The 22,227-nt window shown below is 50.0% G+C and overlaps 1 protein-coding gene across 1 annotated transcript in view; it reads left to right on the plus strand.

Moving 5' to 3' along the window:
* The first annotated feature begins 245 nt into the window (after positions 1-245).
* The window catches only part of LOC144733323 (calponin-2-like), a 49,832-nt gene continuing 27,850 nt past the window's right edge, over positions 246-22,227 (plus strand). Inside the window, exon 1 of the mRNA XM_078615162.1 lies at positions 246-554. Within this exon, the coding sequence (XP_078471288.1) occupies positions 495-554 (60 nt within the window). The 5' untranslated portion in view covers positions 246-494. The remainder of the gene's footprint in view (positions 555-22,227) is intronic.

Below are 22,227 nucleotides of genomic sequence, written 5' to 3' on the forward strand. Positions count from 1 at the left end.
AAAATAAATTAAATCACGACACAAGCTTCCGTCTTCAGGTGGAACCGTTACAGCAAAATTGCTACGTGACTTTACCGAAAAAAACAAAGAGTTTGGACCCTTGCAGTGACGAAAACTTCAAATCTCGAAGCAAAACTTCAAACAGCCAACACGAGTTTCGATGTGAAGCCCTGTAATCGAATGGCACGATTCGAGTTTCGATTTGCACGGAATCGGATCGATCCACACCCTTAACTGAAAGCTTCTTTGGTAGCGTGGATTGGAAGCCGCCACCCTCAGAGGCGTGAGAGCAGCCACAGCAGCAGCATCAGTAGTATCAGCAGCAGCATCATCATCAGCTCATACACGGACCACACCACAAGGATCTACACGTGGAGCAATTCCGTTCCGGATCAACTTTTTCAAGTCTGCAAAGGGGGAACAGAATTTACGCTTTTCTCGCATCTCTCTCTCTCATCTCTCAACTTTGTCGTCGTCGTCGTTGAAGCTTCACAATGGCTTCGAATTTCAACAAAGGGCCGGCCTACGGTCTCTCAGCGGAGGTGAAGAACCGGGTGAGTTCAGCAGCAGCAGCAGCATCATCATCATCCCCCGGTAGTTTAAATAAACAGCTGGAAACGCTTCTTATTATTCGATCCTTAATGCGTGTTAAGTTTGAATCATGATGGTAACTTGGGTGGCTGGGGTTGTGCGCAGCGTCTTAAAGTAGTGGTGTGTGTGAAGGATTGTTACAAAGATGTGATTGTAGTAAAGTGGAAGAAGGTGAAACGTGGAGGGGAGTAAAATGCTGCTCGTGATTTTGTGATTTTTTTTCATGGTAAGTTTGGCGAAGTTATTACACGTGTATATACTTGGTAAGTTATTACACGTGTATATACCTGGTTGGGCCGGGATATGATGCCAATTGTCTGTACATTTTAGTCGTTTTCGACGTTTGTATCCGTGAGTGCATGCGTATGTTGTGTAGTGTGTAGTGATTGTAGTCACAGAGGAGCGGTGGTGGTGCGGTTAGCGCGCTACACAACGAACCCGGCAGACACCCGAGTTCGATTCCAGCTCACGGCCACCACCAGCGACGATTATCTCAACCTGTCCTGGGACTCCCCTAGGTTGACTCGGCCTCAAACGAGTACCGTGCGCGGTGTGTAGACATCGCCACTGGGGGAGACAAAGGCGGCCGGGCGTGGTGCTGGCCACCCCACCACTTCGCATATCTGTCAACCCCTTTATGAGTGCCCGACCTTACTACAGACCTACTCGGACCCTATTGGTCACCCCGTGCCGCTATAAATCTCAACGTTTATCCTACAAAGTCCCATCACATGGGAGAAACACAAACAAATAGACAGCAATGTTGTTTTTGCCCTTATTGAAACGGTTACCGGAATACTCAATTCCCCCTGTACAAGAATACGGAGGTTAAAGCGTGTGGGTTGACAGCACTTGCCCCAGCAGTCTGAGGCTACACGGGGGATCTTTGTGTGCGTGGTGCATTCCAGATGGCCCCGTTTCATCTTCCGACCCTGCTGCTTTCTCCCAGAATGGGTTCCTGGCAGTGGACTGTCATTGGGGACTAATTCAGCTTCGTTCATTGAGCCAAGTGGTGGAAATTCCACATTCCCATGGCCAATGTTAACGGTGGTTAGTGGGTTGTATCGCACCCATGGGTGATGATGTTGTATGGGCCGAGTTGACCTCCGAACGTGAAGTCTACCAAGGCCATCTCACTCGACCTCAACTCCACATTATTGTGGCCGGGGCCAGGTACAATCGTGGTGCATGCTTTAGCGACCCTGAGGATTGGCGATCATTGACGATGATTGGTGGGGGGCTAGGTTGGTTGGCGCTGTGGTGGCTATGAGATGTTGACTACCTCGCCTGGTACGCAGGAGGTCGTGGGTTCAATCCTGACCCTGATGTCTGCTTTATATTTGGAGTTTGCGTGTCTCTCTCTCATCATCATTACGGTGGCTCTGAGATGTTAACTGCCTCGCCTGGTACACAGGAGGCCGTGGGTTCAATCCTGACCCTGATGTCTGCTGTATACTTGGAGTTTGCGTGTCTCTCTCATCATCATCATCATCACGGTGGCTATGAGATGTTAACTGCCTTGCCAGGTATACAGGAGGTCGTGGGTTCAATCCTGACCCTGATGTCTGCTGCTGCTGTATATTTGGAGTTTGCGTGTCTCTCATCATCATCATCATGGTGGCTAGGTGATGTTAACTCCCTCGCATGGTATACAGGAGGTCGTGGGTTCAATCCTGACCCTGATGTCTGCTGTATATTTAGAGTTTGCGTGTTTTTCTCTCTCCCCGTGGATTTTTCTCCGTGTCCTCCGGTTTTTTCCCTCCACATTTCATAATCATCAACACCACGACGCGTTTAGAGTAATTTGGGTCGCTATAAATGTCCACGTGACGACAGGCCGCTTCGTTGGGCAATCATTTATGGCCGGTTCGCCTCTGTAAAAGAACTCTGTGTGCCTTGCCTGGTCAAACAAAGCATCCTTTAGTTTAGTTTTAGTGAGGGAAACATGTAAGAGGGGCTTGGGGAGGACACCTAAGCGAGCAAGGGTTGTAGCGGCTGATGGACGAGACCGGTGACGGAATGGCAACGGAAGAGGTCAACAACAACTCCTGACAATGATCTCCCTCCTGACATGGAGATGGAGCAGTGAAATAATATAAACCCTCTTCTTGGTTCTTTCGGTAAAGTCACGTGACTTTACCGAAAGAACCAAGAAGATGAATCCCTGCAGTCACGAAAGCTTTAAATCTAAATATAAACCCTGACGTTTGTTGAGTCCTGCAGCCCGGACCGAGTTGTATTCCTGCCCCCTTCTCACAGGAATGTACCGACTCATTCCTGTGATGTCATAATGCGAATTGTTATCGCACTTCCGAGTTTCGATATAACGCTCGGAATGCCCTGAATGTCATTTTTATTTTCATTTAAAGTAGTTTGAAAGTGGATATCAAACGCTGCCATGCTGCCCGCCGAGGTCACGGATAACGTCGATATAACGCTCGGAATGCCCCGAATGTCATTTTTATTTTCATTTAAAGTAGTTTGAAAGTGGATATCAAACGCTGCCCTGCTGCCCGCCAAGGTCACGGATAACGTCAGTGGTACTGAGGCCCTCTTCCACTCCCCTCCTTCCTTTCATTCCTTCACCGGCCCGCATTGACCATTGTGGAGAAGTATGGTCAACGTCCACCATGACCGGACAATGTGCCGCGCTTTAACGAAAACTTTGCACCGTTTCGGAGTCGCCGGGCAAAGTTTCCGTGCACCTCTTGGCAAGGTCAAGACTGTGATGAGATTGGCTATGGTGGTGGTTGGACAGAGGAACGATAACAACGGGGCGACGATGAACGTCATCTGCGTCGTCTCTATGCGTCCATTTCCCGCCCTTCGTGAGGAGAACTTTCAACGTCGACACGACGTCGCCTCATAGCGTGGCTTGGTTGACAAGACGAGAGCCAAATTTAAGTGGCAAGTCGCAAGTTAAACACCACCACCACCCGCCCCCCCTCACTAACAACAAAAACAAGGGCTGATCCATTTGTAGATGCCCCATTGTTTTCTGATGGCTTCTGGGGGGGCGCTCGGCTTAGGCGATGGAAATTCATGGTGACCACGTTGCCTTGCAGAGTAGGGAGAGTGTTGGGAGGCTCGATACGTGCATTGACGTTGAGGCTTTGTTAACAAACAAACACAAAGCTTTCTCCTAATGTTTCCCGATTATTCTGGTGGGGTATCTATAAATGGACCGCCCCATGACAACGTCGTGGCAACGTTGTTGTTGTTGGAATGCGGTTTGAGATTTCGTCTCAACACAACGTTCCACGTTGACTGGGCCTTGGTACCGTGACGGCGGATTAATGTTTATAACCACACAGAGGCAATTGTGGGCATGACAAACAACAACAACAAACGTAACGCCACTTTGCCACAACGACTGCTGTACAAGTTGGGACGGTGGTGGTGGTTGTTGTTGTCACCAGATGGAGCAGTGGCTGCTACATTGTACCCTGCCACTCCTTGGCACTGCGTGCTGCAATTGAGGCCTGCGTCACTTGGCAACAGGACGCGGTTGCATCACGCCGGCTTCAACATTCAGCATGAACCCACTGATTTGTTTACTCTTTGTGCCCCCTTCCTCCCCCACCCCCCCACGGTAAACACGTCAACAAGCGTGGGGCCATCGTTGTTGACTGCGTGGTTGGAAGCGGTGGAGCAACGTTGGGTCAACGTCCGACGTTGTACCGGGAAGGTCGGCTGTGTGACGCACTGAACAGGGGGTTGCAAGCAAGCGGGGCCCAATCCGTTCGGAAATCAGAATATTTGTCCGTACTGGAGGAATCCGATGAGCTGTAAAGCTCTTTTTGTCCAGTAGGGGTGGGGTCAGAACGTTGCAACAACAAACAATGCACACAACTCGAGAGGAGTGCAAAGTATATGGAAGTTAAATCAAATAACCTTTTTTGATTTAAAGCTTTCGTGACTGCAGGGATTCATATTGTTGGTTCTTTCGGTAAAGTCACGTAGAAGGGAAATAATTAAATAATAAAAATATCTAACAATAACAATTCTCACGACGTTTCGACTGCAACACAAGCAATCATCATCAGGTGTGAAATCCACAGCAAGAAAATTTGAAAAAAAACTTTTCGTTTAATCTTACCAGGTAAAGCATACCTCGGTGTGCTTTACCTGGTAAGCTCTTCTCTTCTTTTTCAGAGGCAACCTGGCTCACAAACGACAGCTCAACGAGGTGGCTTGTCGCGTGGGTATTTGCTGCAGCCAAAATGATCCTGAATAATCTTGAACGCATCCCGTCAGCCGTGCGCCCGTATCAATCCGGCCACGGGAACATAGGCTGTGGCATTTTTAACGCGTTGTGTTATTCACACATTTACCAGCGCCTCGCTGTAATTATTCACGAGCCATTGTGTGCGCGTGTGTGTCCATTGGCAAAACACATGCTGGCTGTCGCGCGGAGCAAAAGACGGATGGTTAAATATTCATAAACATTCCGAACTGGAAACAAAGCTCCGGCCACAACGACGCTTCTCCCCAACAGAAAATGGTGCCGGTCGCACATTTATTCCCCTGTCACGTAAACAATACAAACCCTCCGTAATTCAAGTTTTTTTTTGGGGTTGTATCGTGTAAATCGATACACGATCTAACCCAAAAAACCTGTATATTGGTCGCGAAAGCCTACGAGTGGTGGCGGGTTTAACGACCACACACTTAAATTTAATGCAAAACTTTATCATGGGCAATATCGGTCGTGAGAGCCGATGTGTTAAACTGACATTTAGCTCTGTGGACTTGGGGTGAGGAACCTATCCCGCCTAGAGCTGGGAGATCCGACTACTTGATTACCGATAATCCGGTCGATTGCGTGAACAGTTAAATCCACTGGACATCTCTTGTCAAGTTATCCCAAACTAATGTTGGAAATTCCTTGTGTTTATGACAGGGCCCAGGTTGTTCTGACAAAGCGACATCACCGTTGACTTTGCCCACCGAGACCCCTCGGCAGGTGGTGAAGCCTCTGGATTAAGTTGATTCCCTGGTCAGGATTCGAACTTGTAACTCTTGCGGTTACAATTTTCTCTGATGCGGGTCATAATCGGCCATTGTCATGCACACCAACCCGTAAAGGGTTCAATTGGTGAGACTCCCCAACTCAAAACCTTTTGTGTGTTTAGTTTGTCCTCCCCACCCCTCTGATTAGCACGGTTGGCTACGTACGGTGCGAAAGAAGTTCAGCGTACGTACAGTACACGCGTTGGGGAAACACCCAAGGAACAGAGGGAGAAACCCCAAGGAACCGAGAGTCCATCCCCACAAGGAACTGAGGCACCGAAACGTTTAACTCTCACTCGGGCAAGGAAGGGAAAGTGTTGCTTCTGGTCGAAATTGGGGAGGTGGGTCACTGAATGAGTTTGCGTGGCAGCAGTGGGTTTAATGTCCAACAATTAGTAACCCCCCTCCCCTCCTGAGCAATAACCTTGGGAACGTTGTTTTTTGTTCCCCCCCCCCCCCCCCGTTTGCTTTTCGTGGAGCAAGGTTGCGAGTAAGCCCCCTTGCTTGCTTACGAGCTGAGCCATTGGCGGCAGCAGCAGCTGCTGGTGAGACGCTGCGATTGAATAGTGCCGAGTGTGCGATCAACAACAACAACCATCGCACACGAATCCATTGCACGGCCACGAAAAGCGCCCAACATTGTTTGGAACACCGCGAGTCTCTTTTAAGGGTGGTAAATCCTTGAGCCTTGGTGTGTGTGTGTGCGCATTCTCGGTCAATCAGAATATTTATTTGTGCTGCTGGAGGAATCCGATGAGCTACAAGCCTCGTTTTTTGACACATCCACCGCTGAGCGAAAGTCTTCCCAAGCCGCCACCGTCTCTGCCACACGGCCCTGTGATGCGCTGATCCACCTCGTGCCTGCGCACTGAGCTGGTTCCACCGTTCGAGCTTGAGAGACGCTTTCTTTCGACCTGTCTACTATATTATATTTGTTTTTTTTGCATATACGCTTCGGTACTGCTACTCCCTCACTGCGTTTTCATTTCTCCTCCCGTCGCCCCAGATCTCCCTTGGGACGGATGCATTCTGGTCTCCCTGGGAACACTTTATTTTCTTAGTGTATCCACGGCTCGTAACGGCCGCCCTACCACTACTACTGCAGCACACGGCCCTTTATTCAATCCACTGCTGGACGAAGGGTATTCCCATGGCGGTAGTTTGAGCAAATTTAACTAGCACCGGCTTGATGGAGTGGGTGAGGAACCCAAGACGGCTTCAGATGTTACTCGCCACTGTCGTTAGCCCCGGCCGGCAATCGTTACTCGGAATGCCGGATTCATAGCACAGTGCGCTCACCACTGTACCACGACTCCACCCACATTACTACTCCTGCTGCAGCTGCTGCGGTTTAATGGTTAGCAGAGGGTCAATTCTGTCCACTCGAAAATATAAATGGTTACACCACAGTGGGTTCCTCCAGCAGGGTCGCGTGTGGTGGGACGGTTAGTGCTACGCTTAGCTACAAACCCGGCGGACCCGAGTTCGATTCACGCTGGCAGCCAAGACCAGTGATGATTATCTGAACCGGTCCTGGTCATTCCTTCGGTAGACCCGGCCTCAAATGGTGTGTAAATACATCGCCACTGGGGAGTCCAAGGCGGCCGGGCGTGGTGCTGGCCACCCACCCCCTAGTGTGCCGTGCCGGCCTTCATAGGTGCTGCTCGCTAACAGCATTTGCCCCAACAAGCCTATTACGGATTTACCGGGGGAGTTGTCTTCATGTGAGTGCTCCCACTTCTTTCGAGACGTCTGGCCAGCACGGAGCAGTCCACCAAATACTCCCTCGAAGGGCTCCCCAGGTCTATAATCTATGGGAGGCCCTTCTGCCAGCAGTGGCTTTGAGCAAGCAATTGCAGGGCTGCCACCATTACCTCTTTTTTTAACTCTTCTCGGTGGGGCCCTCGGCGTGCTCAAATGGTCCAGTCGTGGCTGTGCCGGCCGAACAGCACGCACGAAGAACGCCAAAATAGCGATGTCGTGACGCTGGACTTGGACTGCGCTGCCGTGTTTTTTTCCCTCCGTAAGATGAGGCACGGCGCGTGTCAACACGTCGCAGGGCCCTAATCATCCGTGAAACATAATAATAATTATGATTTGACTTTTTGTTTGTCTGTTTGCCAGCCCTTGGAGTCTTGGCGTCACTTTTAGGGGTGAAACGGCAAACGCACGGCGGATTGCGTTAGAGCAGCCGCAGCTGCAGCTCCATAAAGCACCTCTTGTGTTTGTAAGGGAACACACAAAGTGTTCCTGAATGCTCTTGTGTGTGTAGTGTGCGCACAGTCCACGTGTGTCTAGCTTCGCCGGCCCGTCTCGCAATCGTAACATCGCGAGTTTGAGTCCTGGTTGGCGATTGACACAGCCTATCGTCCCTCCTGATGCCGATTTTTTTTTTTAAATGAGTATTGCATTGTGGGGAAATCAGCAACGGGAGACCTCTGCATTCATATATTGATCCCCTCAATGGGAATGTGGAATTTCCACCGTGGGGCCATGATCCACGAATGGAAGTAAGTGCCGCCACAATGCTCATTTGACCAAGGAGATAAACCGTTTTAATTATCTTGCACCGCTTGATGTTATCTATATGGTAGGGGACCTTGAATATACCTCGCTATCCCGATCGCCTTCACGAAATATCTACGAACACAATTCGCATAACAAAGAGGCTTTTGACCTTCAGTTGTGACGTAGCTTGAATTCGCACCCGGCTAAGGCGTAAGATAGATTTAACAATTAGTAAAATAAAAAATTGAGCTCCAGCGAACAAGCGGGCACAGCCCGTCGTTCAGATGTGTGGCGCATCGTCGTTTTCAGAGTTGGGCCAATTGCTTGCGGTGGCTGTTGAAGTCACCCGCGTCTGTTGCAGTGGCTGCTTGCAGATGTGGTGATGGCCACTCTTAATTCGAGGTATAAATTGGTGACCATCACGTGTTTGAGCCACGGTGGCGAGATGTTGACTACCTCGCCTGGTTTGCAGGAGGACGTGGGTTCGATCCCGACCCTGGCACCTGTATATTTGGACTTTGCATGTTCTCCCCGAAGTCGTGTGGATTTTTCTCCATTTTCTTCCCGTTTTTCCCTCCACATTTAGAATCAACATTCGATTAGAGTATTTGGCTGCTATAAATTTACACATGCTAAGCCAATTTGTTGTTGAGCTATCATTTTTGGTAGCCAGGTCGCTTCTGACAAAGCGCTACATAGCTCAGTGGGCCTTACTTGGTAAAATATAAAATAGTTTAGTTTTAGTACGAATGTAAGTTGAACTTTTTTCGCACCGTACGTAGCCAACCGTGCTCGCCGGAGGTGCGGGGCCAATCGTGACGTGACCAACTTTGACGGGTTACTGTCGCTTTTGCCGTCGCTTGTGACGGTGGCCTTAATAGCGTAGTCCCAACGGAGGAGCATCGTACTGCAATTAGCTTAACAAAACACAGAAAATGACCTTTGCAACAAGTTGTGTTGAAGACCTGTGGGTCGATGCAAGTTGCCTTACTCACAGTAGATTGTGTTTAAACTAATTAGTTGGCAGTGTCGCTGCTGCTGCGTTGGCAGTTTACACAAGCACAGACATTAGCAAAAACTGAACGCATTTGTTCATAACACTGTGGCTTTAAAATAATATATAATCGGTGGCGTTTTGGGCAATGAGCCTTGTTCATCACTAGACCATGTTGAGCATTCTCAAGTTTTGGTTCAAATGCCAAGGGCTCCCAAAAGCCAGAGCAAAGTAAATGTATCGAAGATCAGTAAGAGCAGCGGGAGAAATGTCCCAAGCCATGCGGCACGGCTGCCTCGTTGAGAACATTGCATTTGTGTTATGATTATTAGGACACATCAGGCCAATGGCAGAGCCAGGATTTTCAGGTAGGGGGGCAACCCCTCCAGCAATGACAAATGATAGGAGTTGTTAGTAAGTAAGGACTTGTCTCTTGCTTGTTATTTGACGCGTGTGCGGCGATGGCGCAGCCATCGATCGAGGGTCGAATTCGAACCGTGTTGTGTGATCGGCATCGCGCTCGCTGAAGGTGTTTGCCTTCAGGGAAGTCGTGTGGACTGTATATGCAACTACACACAATTCTGTGAGTCACTTATAACTGCTTTGCAATTACTTATTGCCAATTTTGGACTCAGACTATTGTCCTATCATCTCATAGAGTCCCTGGCACATAATAATATGCTACATGGTGGCAGTGGGCATCGCAAAATGCCGATTTATTTCTAATAAACCCCAATGATCCGATCGAAATTAGGGACTTCGATCGAATCATTGGGGGGGGCACGTACCACCTCGCCTCCCCCCCCACTGGCTCCACCAGTGCATCAGGCCATGACCTGGTTCCAAATAAACCTTAACGCTTACATAACACACTCCGCGACACGGCCATCGCATATCGAATTCCTATCGGGTTTCTCGACACCAGCGGTAAACGCCCGAGCCTGACTCGAGCTGCCTCCTAGGTTTACTCGGCATGAACACAGTTACCTAAACTTGGCACGGTTGGCGAGGACGGAGCTGCGCGTCGTTTGGATCGCTGCGCGACGCACATGCGCACGTTGGGTGAAGGGGCTTTTTGCCACCGGGGTTCCGTGCAAGACTCGGCAAGCCCGGCCGAACGACGCGTGAAGCGGCGAGGGCTGCTGGCTGGCCGCTTGCCCAGCCTGGTGAAGTGAGCGGAGTCGGCACTTTGGTGCGGCTGGCACTTTGCGAAGGCAAACGCGCACTCCCTGTGTGGGTTCCTTGAGTGATTTAACTCATGAACACGGCTCATCCGGTACCATCCAGGGGTTGGCAAATGCTAAACAGTTATTTAATCTAGAGTTTTTTTTTTTAATCTGGAGCCTTTTCTGACAAGGTCATTTAAAGATGGTTTTGTTTGATAGAAGAATATCAACAAAAGTGTTGCATTGAAAGGAACAAAATACATATAATAGGTGACGTTTCAGGCAATGGCCCTTCTTCATTGCACATAAAAAGACCTACACTTGGAATCTGCACTTTACATCATGTAATTGCCTGAAACGTCACTTATTATATATTTGATCCCTTTTCAAGGCCAAGAGGTTATTGTAAAATGTGCAGGGTTGTTTGTGTTCATGGTGCAAATTGACCACTTGCCAATACAGCAGCTTCGCCGCATAATTTGTTTGATACAGAATATTGGTTTGGGGGGGAAAAACAATTTATGCTATTTTGAAACATCCACGGAATATGACAATAGGTGGATTACTGCCTGCAGTGAATACTGGCAGCATTCGCCACCCCACTGGCAATTACAGTCACCGAGTTTGGGACCTGTGCTCGTGAAACCTCCTGATCTCCCGCCATCTTATTGGGTTCACTCGAGCGAACTCTGCATCGATATTGGGGCTACTCTTGTTTTTGTCTTCATCTCCAGGGAGACACTGCTTCCTGCGATTGTGTTTTTTACCTACCACCACCACCACCCACCATCATCATCGTCAAGCAGGTTCTGTCCGCTGTTGCTTGAAGGCTACATCTTTGCCTTCTCGTTGCCCTGGGACGCCGCAATCCGGCTCGCTCGTGCGGGTGAGAATTTCTTTGCTCCATCTCCGGGGTGGGTGGGGGGGTGATCATTGTCAGGCGTTGTTCCCCTCTTAGGCTGCCATTCCATCGCCAGTCTTGTCCATCAGTCGCTATAACCCAGCTCGCTTACGTGTCCTGCCCGGGCCCCTCTTAATTTTCCTAACTAAAACTAAACTATTTTGAGTTTGACCTGGTAAGGCACACGGAGCCTATATAGCTCTTTTTTCAGACGCGAACTGCCACAAATTATTTTACATTGGAGTGGCTTACCAATGTGGCGATGTATAGCAGCTAAATACACCTAACGCATGATGTTGATTCGAAATGTTAATGGAAAAACCGGAGGACCCGCAGACAAATCCACGCAACCACGGGGAGAACATGCACACTCCAAATATACAAAAGGCGTTAGGGTCGTGATCGGACCTACGACCTCCTGCATACTATGCAAGGGAGTTAATATCTCGCCCCCAACGTACAAAGTACGTTGGATTTTCTTTTGATACAGACAGTGCATCGTATGAGTTCCCTAAATTCTGCCGCGGCTACAAGAATGGCAGCTGTGAATGTTATTGTACTGAGCAGATGGTAATAAAATAATATACACCTTACTTGGACCTGTCTGAAAATGAAATGTTTAAAGATTTATAATAGGCTGAACAACCATCACCACACACTGCTCCCTTTGTACAATGGAACACTAGCGCATGAATAATACCGGGGTGCAATTGTTTATATTCTTTCTCGTTTAATATCACAAAGAAACTGCGGCGACCCATACAGCCACGGCTTCGGGCATGGAACGCCACCACATGTTGGTGAAGCCAAACCACCGCCGACGCCACCGCATCGGGGCTCTTTAGGATCCACTCGACACGGAATGGACTCGGAGCCAAACCTCCGGCAGCGCTTTTCTCACGAGGGCTTTGACGATGATGAATATCGTGGATTCAAACTTGCACCCCCACCCATCACCCGAGGCGGCGTTGGGAACGCCGAGAGGAGGAATGCCGCGGGGGGGGGGGGACGCCGAGGGGGGGGGGGCGCCGAGGGGGGGGGGGGCGCCGAGGGGGGGGGGGGCGCCGAGGGGGGGGGGGCGCCGAGGGGGGGGGGGGAACCCCGAGGGCGTGGGGGAATGCCGTGAGTTAATCCGGAGCCACGGGGTGGTAGGTGGACTGTGACTAGACCCGGGTTCTACGATGGCTTTTGTGATAGCTTATGCTCCCGATTGATCTCGTTCGACTTCTCGGCTAAATTTGGATGAAAATGAAACAAGAAAATGACCGTGGTCGTAAAAAAAACTATTATATCTCGCTTCTTGTTCCCACGTTCATCGCTGGATGGGTGGTGCGGTGCCGCTGGCCGGGAGGTGACGGCCATCTGCACCAGGCTTGTTGGGGTTTCCAGCCTTCACGAGACAGGGCGTCAGGGTCATCGCCATTTTTTAAAGGGGGCTCGGGTAAATCGACCACAGCAACTAATTCTAAGTCGTTTAATCATTTCGCTATGTTGAGTAACCCCTTTTGAGCTCGAGACGTAGGGCCAACCATGATGATAATAGCATCGCGTGACGAAGGATTCCATCTTCGTGGTGAACTCTCGCTCGCAGCGAGCAGCGCACCGCCTTGTGCCAGAGAATGACCCCACAGGATGACATCACAGATATTACTGTACTTTTGAAGGCCATCTATAATAGGTCAGTTTTTGAATGTCATTAACCTGGAAAACCTCGCAGTCTTGATATGAACATTTTCTCTCCTGGGACTTTTTTTCAGGTCAATTGAATTTTTTTAGGAAATGTCCACGATAACATTTAGTTTATTATACATAGCGCTGTTGTCGTCTCGTCATCGTCAAGGCAAATTGCATCTCACAATCGATGAGGAAACCACAGACGAAAGCCGGAAGGCAGCAACCAGGTGGGGAGCCGGCACTGCCAATAATAGCCCTCAGGCCCCTGTGGCTCTCTAGGTATTGAAAATGTTTCAAGCCAACCGATGAGTTGTTTATTTTACGTTGGGCAGGAAACCGGAGCACCGGGAAAAGAAAAAAAAATCCCTACGCGCATGAGAGGGGGCAACGCTGTATCCCATACAGAAGGGACGGATGATATTAATCCACGCTCTGCTGGTTAAGTGACAAACCAGATTTGATTGTTGCAGTGGTTTCATTTGATGCAGTCATTGATGACTGCGCTCGGAGATGAGCCGAACAACCCCTGGTTTAATCACGGGTGGTGGCTAACTTGCGCCCGAACTCTGGATGACCTCTGGGCAGGCTCTGTACTCGGACGTTGTAAACTCAAAACTATTCAAATAAGCATTTTTTTTGTTATTTTACCAGGTAAGGCCCACTGGGCTTCTTCAGAAGCGACCTGGCTATCACAAATGGTAGCTCGAGAAAATGGCTCATCTCGTGGAAATTTATAGCAGCCAAATACTCTAAACGCGTGATGTTGATTCTAAATGTGGAGGGAAATACCGGAGGTCCAGAAGAAAAATCCACACGATCACGGGGAGAGAGACACGCAAACTCCAAAGATGCAACGGGCGTCTTGTGTCGGGATCGAACCCACGACCACCCGCGTACCGGGCGCGGTAGTTAACATCTCGCCAACTCGGCACCACGGTTTTGCACAGCGCTGAATCACCACCGTGCTGCGTTGACACTGGTCCTCCCCGCCAGCTATTGTGGCCGAATCTGCGTACACAATGGGCAGCGGGAGGACATTACCATACTCTGTCGTGTTCCGGACACGCCGCGCGAGTGAGTGAGCGTTTGTGTGTGTCGTACATCTGATCTTGTGCTCCCCCTAACAATGGCGAGATACGCCGAGCGTTGGGAGGGGTAGCGTCGTTACCCGAACGTGATTTTTCTATAAAGGCAGTCACCGTTGCCTGAGCTGTGTTGTCACCGATAACGCGCGTCGGCATGGCAACTTGTTTTACTGTGACGCGCGTTCCTTCCTATTCAAGCTGGAGGATCGTGTTTCTGCTGAGTGCGCGAAAGCGACGATCCCACACCGTGGTCATCGATCGGTGCAACTCGCCAACCGACGCGGATTTATTCGTTTCCCTTTTCTTAACGAGCTGTGTCGCAAACGTCCCTCGTCGTGACCGCTGGGGCTGTCCAGACCTGGGGGTCAGATTGCCACCGCTTTTAATTTACTCCCATTGGGATTAAACAAAAGTTACCTCCGTCCACCTACTGGTGAGATCTTCAGAATCGTCGGATTCCTCCGGAATACATATTTATGACACTCGTCCTATTTGTGTATTCTGGAGGAATCCGATGAGCCGTAAAGCTCTTTTTTTCACCAAAAAAAAGCAAATTCTTAGTGCAGTCATGAATCCTTGTAAAAAGGTTTCAGTTTTGTTGCCAGAAAAAAGGGGGAAAACCCCTATTATTATATTTTGGTACTGGCAAAGGAGGTCGAATGATGTAGATGCTCACCCCGAGCCCTCATTACTTTGATAGTGCATTGTCGTCTTTGAGCTGTACGCCTTTTGGCGTCCTCTGGTCGAGCACCAATTGGGTCGAGGCTCAAAAGAAAGCCGTCCCTTGGTGTGGACCAATCAGTTTCAAGGACAATGCATATATTATCAGTGTGTTTTTTGTTTGCATTTTGACTTCGAGTACTGTGGTTAATGCACACATGTATCCTTGTAAAAAGGTTTCAGTTTTGTTGCCATAAAAAAGGGGGAAACCCCTATTATTAAATTCTTAATGTCGCTTTCTCGACGACGGCTCCACACGTCCCTTCTCAAAGACATTGGCGATCGTCGCCTTCCTTCCATTTAGCTCTGGCCGTGACAATTGCTCAAGAATGTTGCGCGATGATACTCCTCGTGGTTGGGTCCAATCGTTCTATTGGCCGTGTCCCGCCCCCGTGGCTTATACCGCCGATAAACTTCCCAGTCGAACCGCAGTCGCACTTTGTCTCGTGTGTTTTCTCATTGCACGTAGATACGCGAGCCTGTGGAATACATCACAATCTTCGCATGTCCTGTTGGGGCAGGGTCAGAACGTTACAGCAACAAACAATGCACAAAAACACGATAGCAGTGCAAAGTGGGGGATAGGAAAGGAAAGCAAATCGCTAAAAACAAATACGTAAAATAGATAAAGCATTTCAGTTAAAATTGCATAAGTACACCAATTTCCAAAGCCTGGGTGGAAAGGCAGCAACAGCAACAACAGTCCCAGACCACACCAAGGCAGCACACGGCCCCTTAATAAAGTTGCATGTTAAAATTGCACCATCGATACTACACGTGTAAGGATGAAAGTTACGAATCGCATTTGCAAATGCAGTTGTATCGAGCACTAATCTTCTACTTCAGAATACATTTTTTTCCAAAGGAAGCTTTCCAACGTTAAGGGGAGTGAAACGTGGTTTTTCAAAAAGGTTGGGGCTGCAAACGGCAAAGGCTTTGGGCACGAAACGCACCACTATATATATACATACCAGAGGGGAAAAAACCGATACAAATAATCTCACGGGTGAGCATTAAAAAAAACGGGGTTAACGTCGACATTAACGTTAAAAAAAATCCAGGCCATCGCAAAGGAAAATAATGAACGTGCCGTGTGTGTGTGTGGGATTAGGCGTTCGTCTGGGATCGCAGCAGCCCGACATCACAAAGGGCCTCGAAGCCAGCGGCAGGAGGACAAGGGGCAGGCGGGGGGGTACGGAAACATCTGCCAATCCAAATAGTCGACTGTAGCAAGCAAGCGAGCGGGGGGGGGCCTGCTATTACTACTGTACACGCGGCCGCGGCTGACCGGCGCAAAAAAAACACAAACCCATGCCCCCTTCTGCTGCGAGGGATTTCGTTTAATCGGACCTCCTTAGCGCACCCGTGTTGTTGCAGTATTAATGCAGTTTAATGGGGGGGGGGGGGGGGCTGAGGGGGCGGTTATATTTTTCCTCAAATTAAGTATCTCCACGCTAGGGGGATGCTGCGGCGAGAGCGGTGTAACGGTTGGCGCGGCGCGCGACCGGACCTTGCCAATCCAAAGGTCGCCTGTTCCAGATACGTTCCGTGAAAATTGCTCGGTCGGCGAAGACTCGTTATAAACAATCGTCGTTTGTTCCCCCCCCCCCCATCGACTCGCTCGCCTTGTCAAAAGCTGAGTTACGCTTCAGCCCCAAAATGTTCCGCTCGTTTTTTTGTTCCGTGAGAAACACAAAATCTAATTTAGAAACATGAAGGACCGCAGTGCTTTGCAGGTGCCTGTCTTTGGCGTCCTCAATTATTTAGTGCCGCCCCCCCCTACCCCCTCACCCACCCATTGCACTGCCACCACGAGGCCCCCCTCCCCCACACTACGAATCACGTGGGGCGCATGGAACGTATTCGACCCCTCGGTCTTCGCTCGCTATGCGAACATTTTTGCTCGTTTTGCGAATTCAAATTGCTCGTAGAAAGAACGCACGTGAAGCGAGAGACCCCGTCTTTGCGATAACTTCAGGTAGGAGGGTGGATTGTCCGTACCGTCAACAGCGCACGGCGCCGCGAACCTGACCACCTGAATTAAATTCCCCGCTGTGGCTAACATCGGTGGCAAAGTGACACCTCAACCGGTCTAGGGTTTCCCCCCTTCACTTATCAACCTGCTGACCGGCGTGGTGAAGTATGGTCAAACGATCCCTAAAAACGATGGCACGGCGCGGGGGAGGGCGTTCACCCAGCAGCGGATCGTCGAGGTCAAACCGCTCGACTGTAACAAAGTAATCGATAGAAACTTCGCGCGCACAACAACGCTCAAGTTACGCGACGGGGCCACGAATAAAAAAATCCCACATTCCTATGGCAGAGACGAGTACATTCTCGGAACGGTGGCTTGTCGCCGGGTTCGGTGCGCAGTGTGTGTCGTGCGCTGCGTCTTCGCCGCTCCCTCTTGCGAGCTAATTCCCGCCGCCGATTCCCTCCGCTTCCCAGCGGAGTTGAACCCCGGCGAGAGACGGACCATCGGGCCCTTTGTCAGGAAGCCTCGCTTCCCGATGCGCGTCACGTTTGGGACTACGTAAGCCCCCCCCCCCCACTCGGCCCCCCGTTGAGGGTACGAACCAGGCTGGCGGGGGGGGCAGGGAGCGAGAGTTGTCATGAGCGGAGTGTAGGGATGCGACGGAGATGTCGGCGGGCAGCCTCTTTAGGACTTGTGGGCCCGTTTTAGTTTGGTTCCCAGCGGCCGGTTTCCCTGGCGTGGTACATGACGGCCGGTTCGCCCCGTGTGAACGCCTGCGCGTGTTCCCAGTGTGGAATGGGCGCAGCACATCACCTGCGAGCGCAGGTGATGTGGGGATGGGGTGGGGGGCGAACATCCCGGATCCTGTCATCCGCAAATTTTACTCCGCTTGTCCGCTAAATGAAATGCGGATGATGCGATTGCCGGGTGATGGCGTGACGGATGAGAGGAGGCTTCTCTTGTAGCTGGAATCTCAGAGGGCGATTTCTCCGCCGGATCACTGGAGTGCGTGGCACGCGACGGGTAGCCGCGGCTGTGGCGTGATGCATACTGGGTGCGGTGTGCCGTATGCGGGAATTTATTTTGCGGGTCGTCAACCTACACGGACCCGCCTGCAATTAAACCCTGTAGGCCGAGAAGAAAAGAAGCTCTCCTGACCGTAGAGTAGTACCTGCTAAAGGGTAAAAGGTAGGGTAGAGTGATTGTATTGTGGTAAGGTAAAAGGTAGGGTAAAGGTGGGCTCGTTGTTTTTACACTTTTACCTTACCTTACCGAGGCCTACCGTAGAGTGCAGGTGTGGAGGAGGTTGATGAATTTCGAATGAAATTGCGGGTTGGCGTCAGAGGAGGGTAGCGATGGGTCGGACGTGTGGTGGGTGGAGGTGGTGCAGGTCACCGACGCGGACCTCGGAGCAGCATCCAGAGGAAGGTGACGGGGGGGGACAAAGCCAGATGGTGGAATGCTGTCGAGGCGGTCAGGCGTTCGCTTGGAGACAGCTGTCGGATCGAGTGGAAGGAAGGAAGGAAAGCAGTTCAGTGTGTCGTGGTATCAGTGCCATCGGACATTTATGCTGAATGAGGAAAACAACCTCGCGGCGTCTCCGTCGTGTGAGGTTTTTTTTATTTCAGGAAGGTTCTGCGTGTGACGTACAGCCACGTCTTTTCCCCAATAATGTTTTTTTAAGTGTGTGAGGAGGAACCGGTGTGAAATAAGTTCACCGCAATACTACGCCTGGCCAATCGGTGCAAGACTAAAATCTCGTAGATCTGCCATGGGAATGTGGAATTTCCACGAATGGCTATGCCCCCAACAGAGTCCGGTGCCGGGAAGACTTTTTGAATTATTGGCATTGACGATTGCAAATTTGTCCCATCAAATGTGCTGCTAGTTTTAAGTTGCAGTACGCCTTTGCCCAGGGGGTGCGACACAAGGGGGTGCAACGTATGGGTCAGTGAAACTAAAATCGATGAAAATCCTCTGGATAATTATCCTGCCTCTATAAATAACCTCCCCACTCTCATCCTAAATGTGTACGAGATTTAATTGCCGTCACTTGCCAATTTTGTTTTTGCAGTTGATTTATTTATTGTTTCTTCTCAAAGTGCGTTCAGTTAAAGGGGTACAAATTAGATTGTGTTTTTGGCGTGGGTGAGTGACTGGGTTGAGAAAGAGCACTTTGTGGCTTGGGGTGGTGGCGGTGGGGGGTGGTGGCGGTGGGGGTTCGGCAGTGGGGGGGTGGTGGGTTTGTTGTGGGGGGGCCTGCGAGCTGTGAAAACAAAGCGTGGGTGTGTGCAGCGCGGGCGAGCCGAGTCCTGCGCGCATGCCGCGTCACCGCTACCACCTCGGCCCTACGACCCCTACGACCCCTACCACCCTGACGGTCTTTGACTGTCGGGCGACGGCCGAACTTCTCGCCGTGCACCGCCGGTGCGAGGATTTTCTGCGTCGCGTCGTTCTCCTCCTCGTCTGTCCCCATCCACGCCAGCTCTGTTTCTCTCCCCCGTGGTCGCGTGGTTTTTCTCCGGGCTCCTCCGGGTTTTTCCCCCACCACGTTTTTAGGATCGGCATCGCGCGTTTTCAATGAGTATTTGGCTACTGCAATGAATGTCCACACGATGACGGTGTAAGCCACTTGGTTGAGCTCTCATTTGTGACCGCCAGGTCGCTTCTGACAAAGCTCCGCAGCTCCGCGGGGCCTTACTTGGCGTAAACAAATAAAAGCTAAAGCTCTGCAAGCGGCTGAATAATTCCGCTGTGGTTCTACGTTGTTAGCCACGACCACTGGACCACCTTATTCAGTCTCAACCCTTCCGGTTCTTTTACCGCCGCATCTTTAGCATTTACTATTATTTCTATAGTGATGTCATCAAACCACTTGCCTTTTCTTGCCTTTCCCCCCTCACCCCTCACCCTTTGCACCATTTCCACTTTTTGTGTTGCATTGCCAAGTTTTGCGGCACGGTACCCTGTCCGGCCTCAATCTCGTGACGTGTCGTAATAGTTTATAAATAGTGTATAATTGTATATAAACGTGTCTCTGTGCGAAAACGAGCGTGGGGTGATGCTTATATACGCATGTATGCACGTTGAACTTCTTTTGCACCGTGCGTAGCCAACTGGGTCTCTGTGGTGGAAACTCCACATTCGTGTGGCTGGGTCTATTCTGTCGCGAGGATGGACAAGTGGGCGACATTGCGACCGACCTGATTGTAGTACACAGGCCCAAACCAAATATTTCTCCTGTCAATGGCACTTGATGGGGGGGAGGGAAACAGGAATTGTACCAACATCTTTAAATCGCAAGTGAATTATGCAAGAGCATTATTAATAAGTGTGTTACCACGGAATCTACTTTTATTATCCGCGTACAGAAACTGGCATCGCTACATGCGCCACCTCTGCGGTACGGAGTTCTACTCTGGCGCAGGGACTAGTGGTGTTCACTTTAACGATTCATAAATAGCTTGCTAATGATGACCCACAGGCGATAACTGGGCCAAGCCCCACTTCCTTTCAGAGTTATTTTTTTATTTAAAAGGTTTACTTTGATATCTTTTGCGATGGCTTCCTCAACGTTTGGGTACGGTCATGAGATTTATTTTTAAGCCAGGAGTTCCGTCAGTGTCGGCCTTTGTCCCCCCCAAATGGAGAACGGTGGTTAGGTGTGGAGGCAGTGAGTTTCAGGCTGTGGTGTGGGCCCAACTCCGCATCGCCATTAGGCGAGGATTGGTCGCGGTAGTTGCCTGGGTCCCCACTAATATGTACATCCGTGGAGGAACAGAGGCAAAGCCGTTGAGTTGGATGTCTTCTATGGGTGACCTTTCACAGGTGTTGACCAAAGTGTCCCCTCGGGTTAGAGCCGTCTAATGACTTAATGTCCGAGTGAGTCATGAGTCCCACCCAATCAGTCCCAAGTAGTACTGATTGGAAGGCATAGTGCACATCGGCTCATCTGGAAGGCTTGTGTATCTGTAGCCTTGGAGAGGAGTTTTTTTTTTACTCTAAAACTAAGATGCCTTTTATTTTACGTTTTCGATTTCAAATGCCGGTGGTTGGGGTCACCTCGGCCCAGCATCCTTCTTCCCATGCCACCGGGAGGGAAGTCAACAGTGGCCTGCTCTGTTTTGTCAGTGGGCCTCGTCACAGGAATGTGTAATTTTCTCCACTGGTTCAGGACCTCCGAATGGAGATTGGCACCAACCTGATTGCTCGTTTGCTCTGGAAAACAATTAGATTTGTATCCATATAATTCGCATTGAATGTCCCAACTGTACGATAACGTAGCTGTTTGCCGAATGCGTATAATTTGGTTAGTTTTGAAATGTATTATTATTGTAATTACATTAAAATCCGCCGCACTCGGCAAATATTGACGAGCAGTCGTCCATTCGATGCGCTTGCAAATGTGGTTACAGATTGAGCGTGGCGGCTGTGTGGAAGCGTTTTCGCTTCCCTTTACACCCAACGAGCAAAGTTCGTCACGAACATTTCACTGCGGCAATTCATTTCTAAAAACCGCGCGGTAAAAATAAATATGAAAAAAAACCCGCGGTACGTTGCGTCACTCTGAAGCGAAATTCCTTGCGTTGGTGCGAAATTCGTTTTTTAAACACTTTTAAACAATTTTTTTCATTTTACGAGATGAGGCCCACTGAGCTGTATAGATCTTTTTCAGAAGCGACCGGGTCACAAATGATAGCACAACGAAATGGCTTATGTGGAAAATTATAGCAGCCAAATACTCTTAAATGAATGTTGATTCTAAATGCGGAGGGAGAAACCGGAGGACCTAGAAAAAAATCCACACGACCACGGGGAGAGAACACGCAAACTCCAAATATACAGCAGCAGGCGTCGGGGTCTGTATCGAACCCACGACCTCTTGTATACCAGGCGAGGTAGTTCATATCCTCGCCACTGTGGCACCATTTTAAACATCTATAATATTGGTTTTTTGGGTTAGATCACGGAAATATAAAAGTGTCATTAAACCCGTCACCCCCGACACAGCCAATTAGTAATGTTTGTCACGTAAACAGAACTTGCCATTTCGTTACCAGTACAGCACACCGGTGTGTTGGAGAGTTATGTCCACAACATTTACAACCCGAGTACCAGGTTTTTCCAGTAATTACAACTGGCATCATCAAACGGACAGCCAGATTTGTGGATATGTACCCGATGCAACCCGTTATGGATGATATTAGTCGCGAAAGCCTACATGTTAAACATTTCGCCAACGACTAAGTTGACTTGGTCACTGTTTTCACGGTTGATCTCTTCGCATCGAATTCTTGTTGACTTGGGCGGCTTGAGACACTTTGTCATATTTGTCATATTCGGCGGGGGGGGGGACGGGCGGTGGAGGGGGGGTTGATGGCCAAACTGATTGGGGTTGATGAACAATTTGCACGTGCTACTTGACCGTGCAGTCCGTCCCTTCCTCTGACTCACAACCAGACAGTTCAACATAAAAATCCCCATCGGGGGGGGGGGGGGGATTGACTCGGCCCGTCCTTCCAGGGTCAAAACCAAACGAATTCCGCTTTTGAGAAGGAAGTCCACGGAGGCAGTCGGCGGTGGACGTTCGCTGTCGGGAG

This window comes from Lampetra planeri, chromosome 46 (genome assembly GCF_965212315.1).
Source record: "Lampetra planeri chromosome 46, kcLamPlan1.2.h2, whole genome shotgun sequence".
NCBI lineage: Eukaryota > Metazoa > Chordata > Hyperoartia > Petromyzontiformes > Petromyzontidae > Lampetra > Lampetra planeri.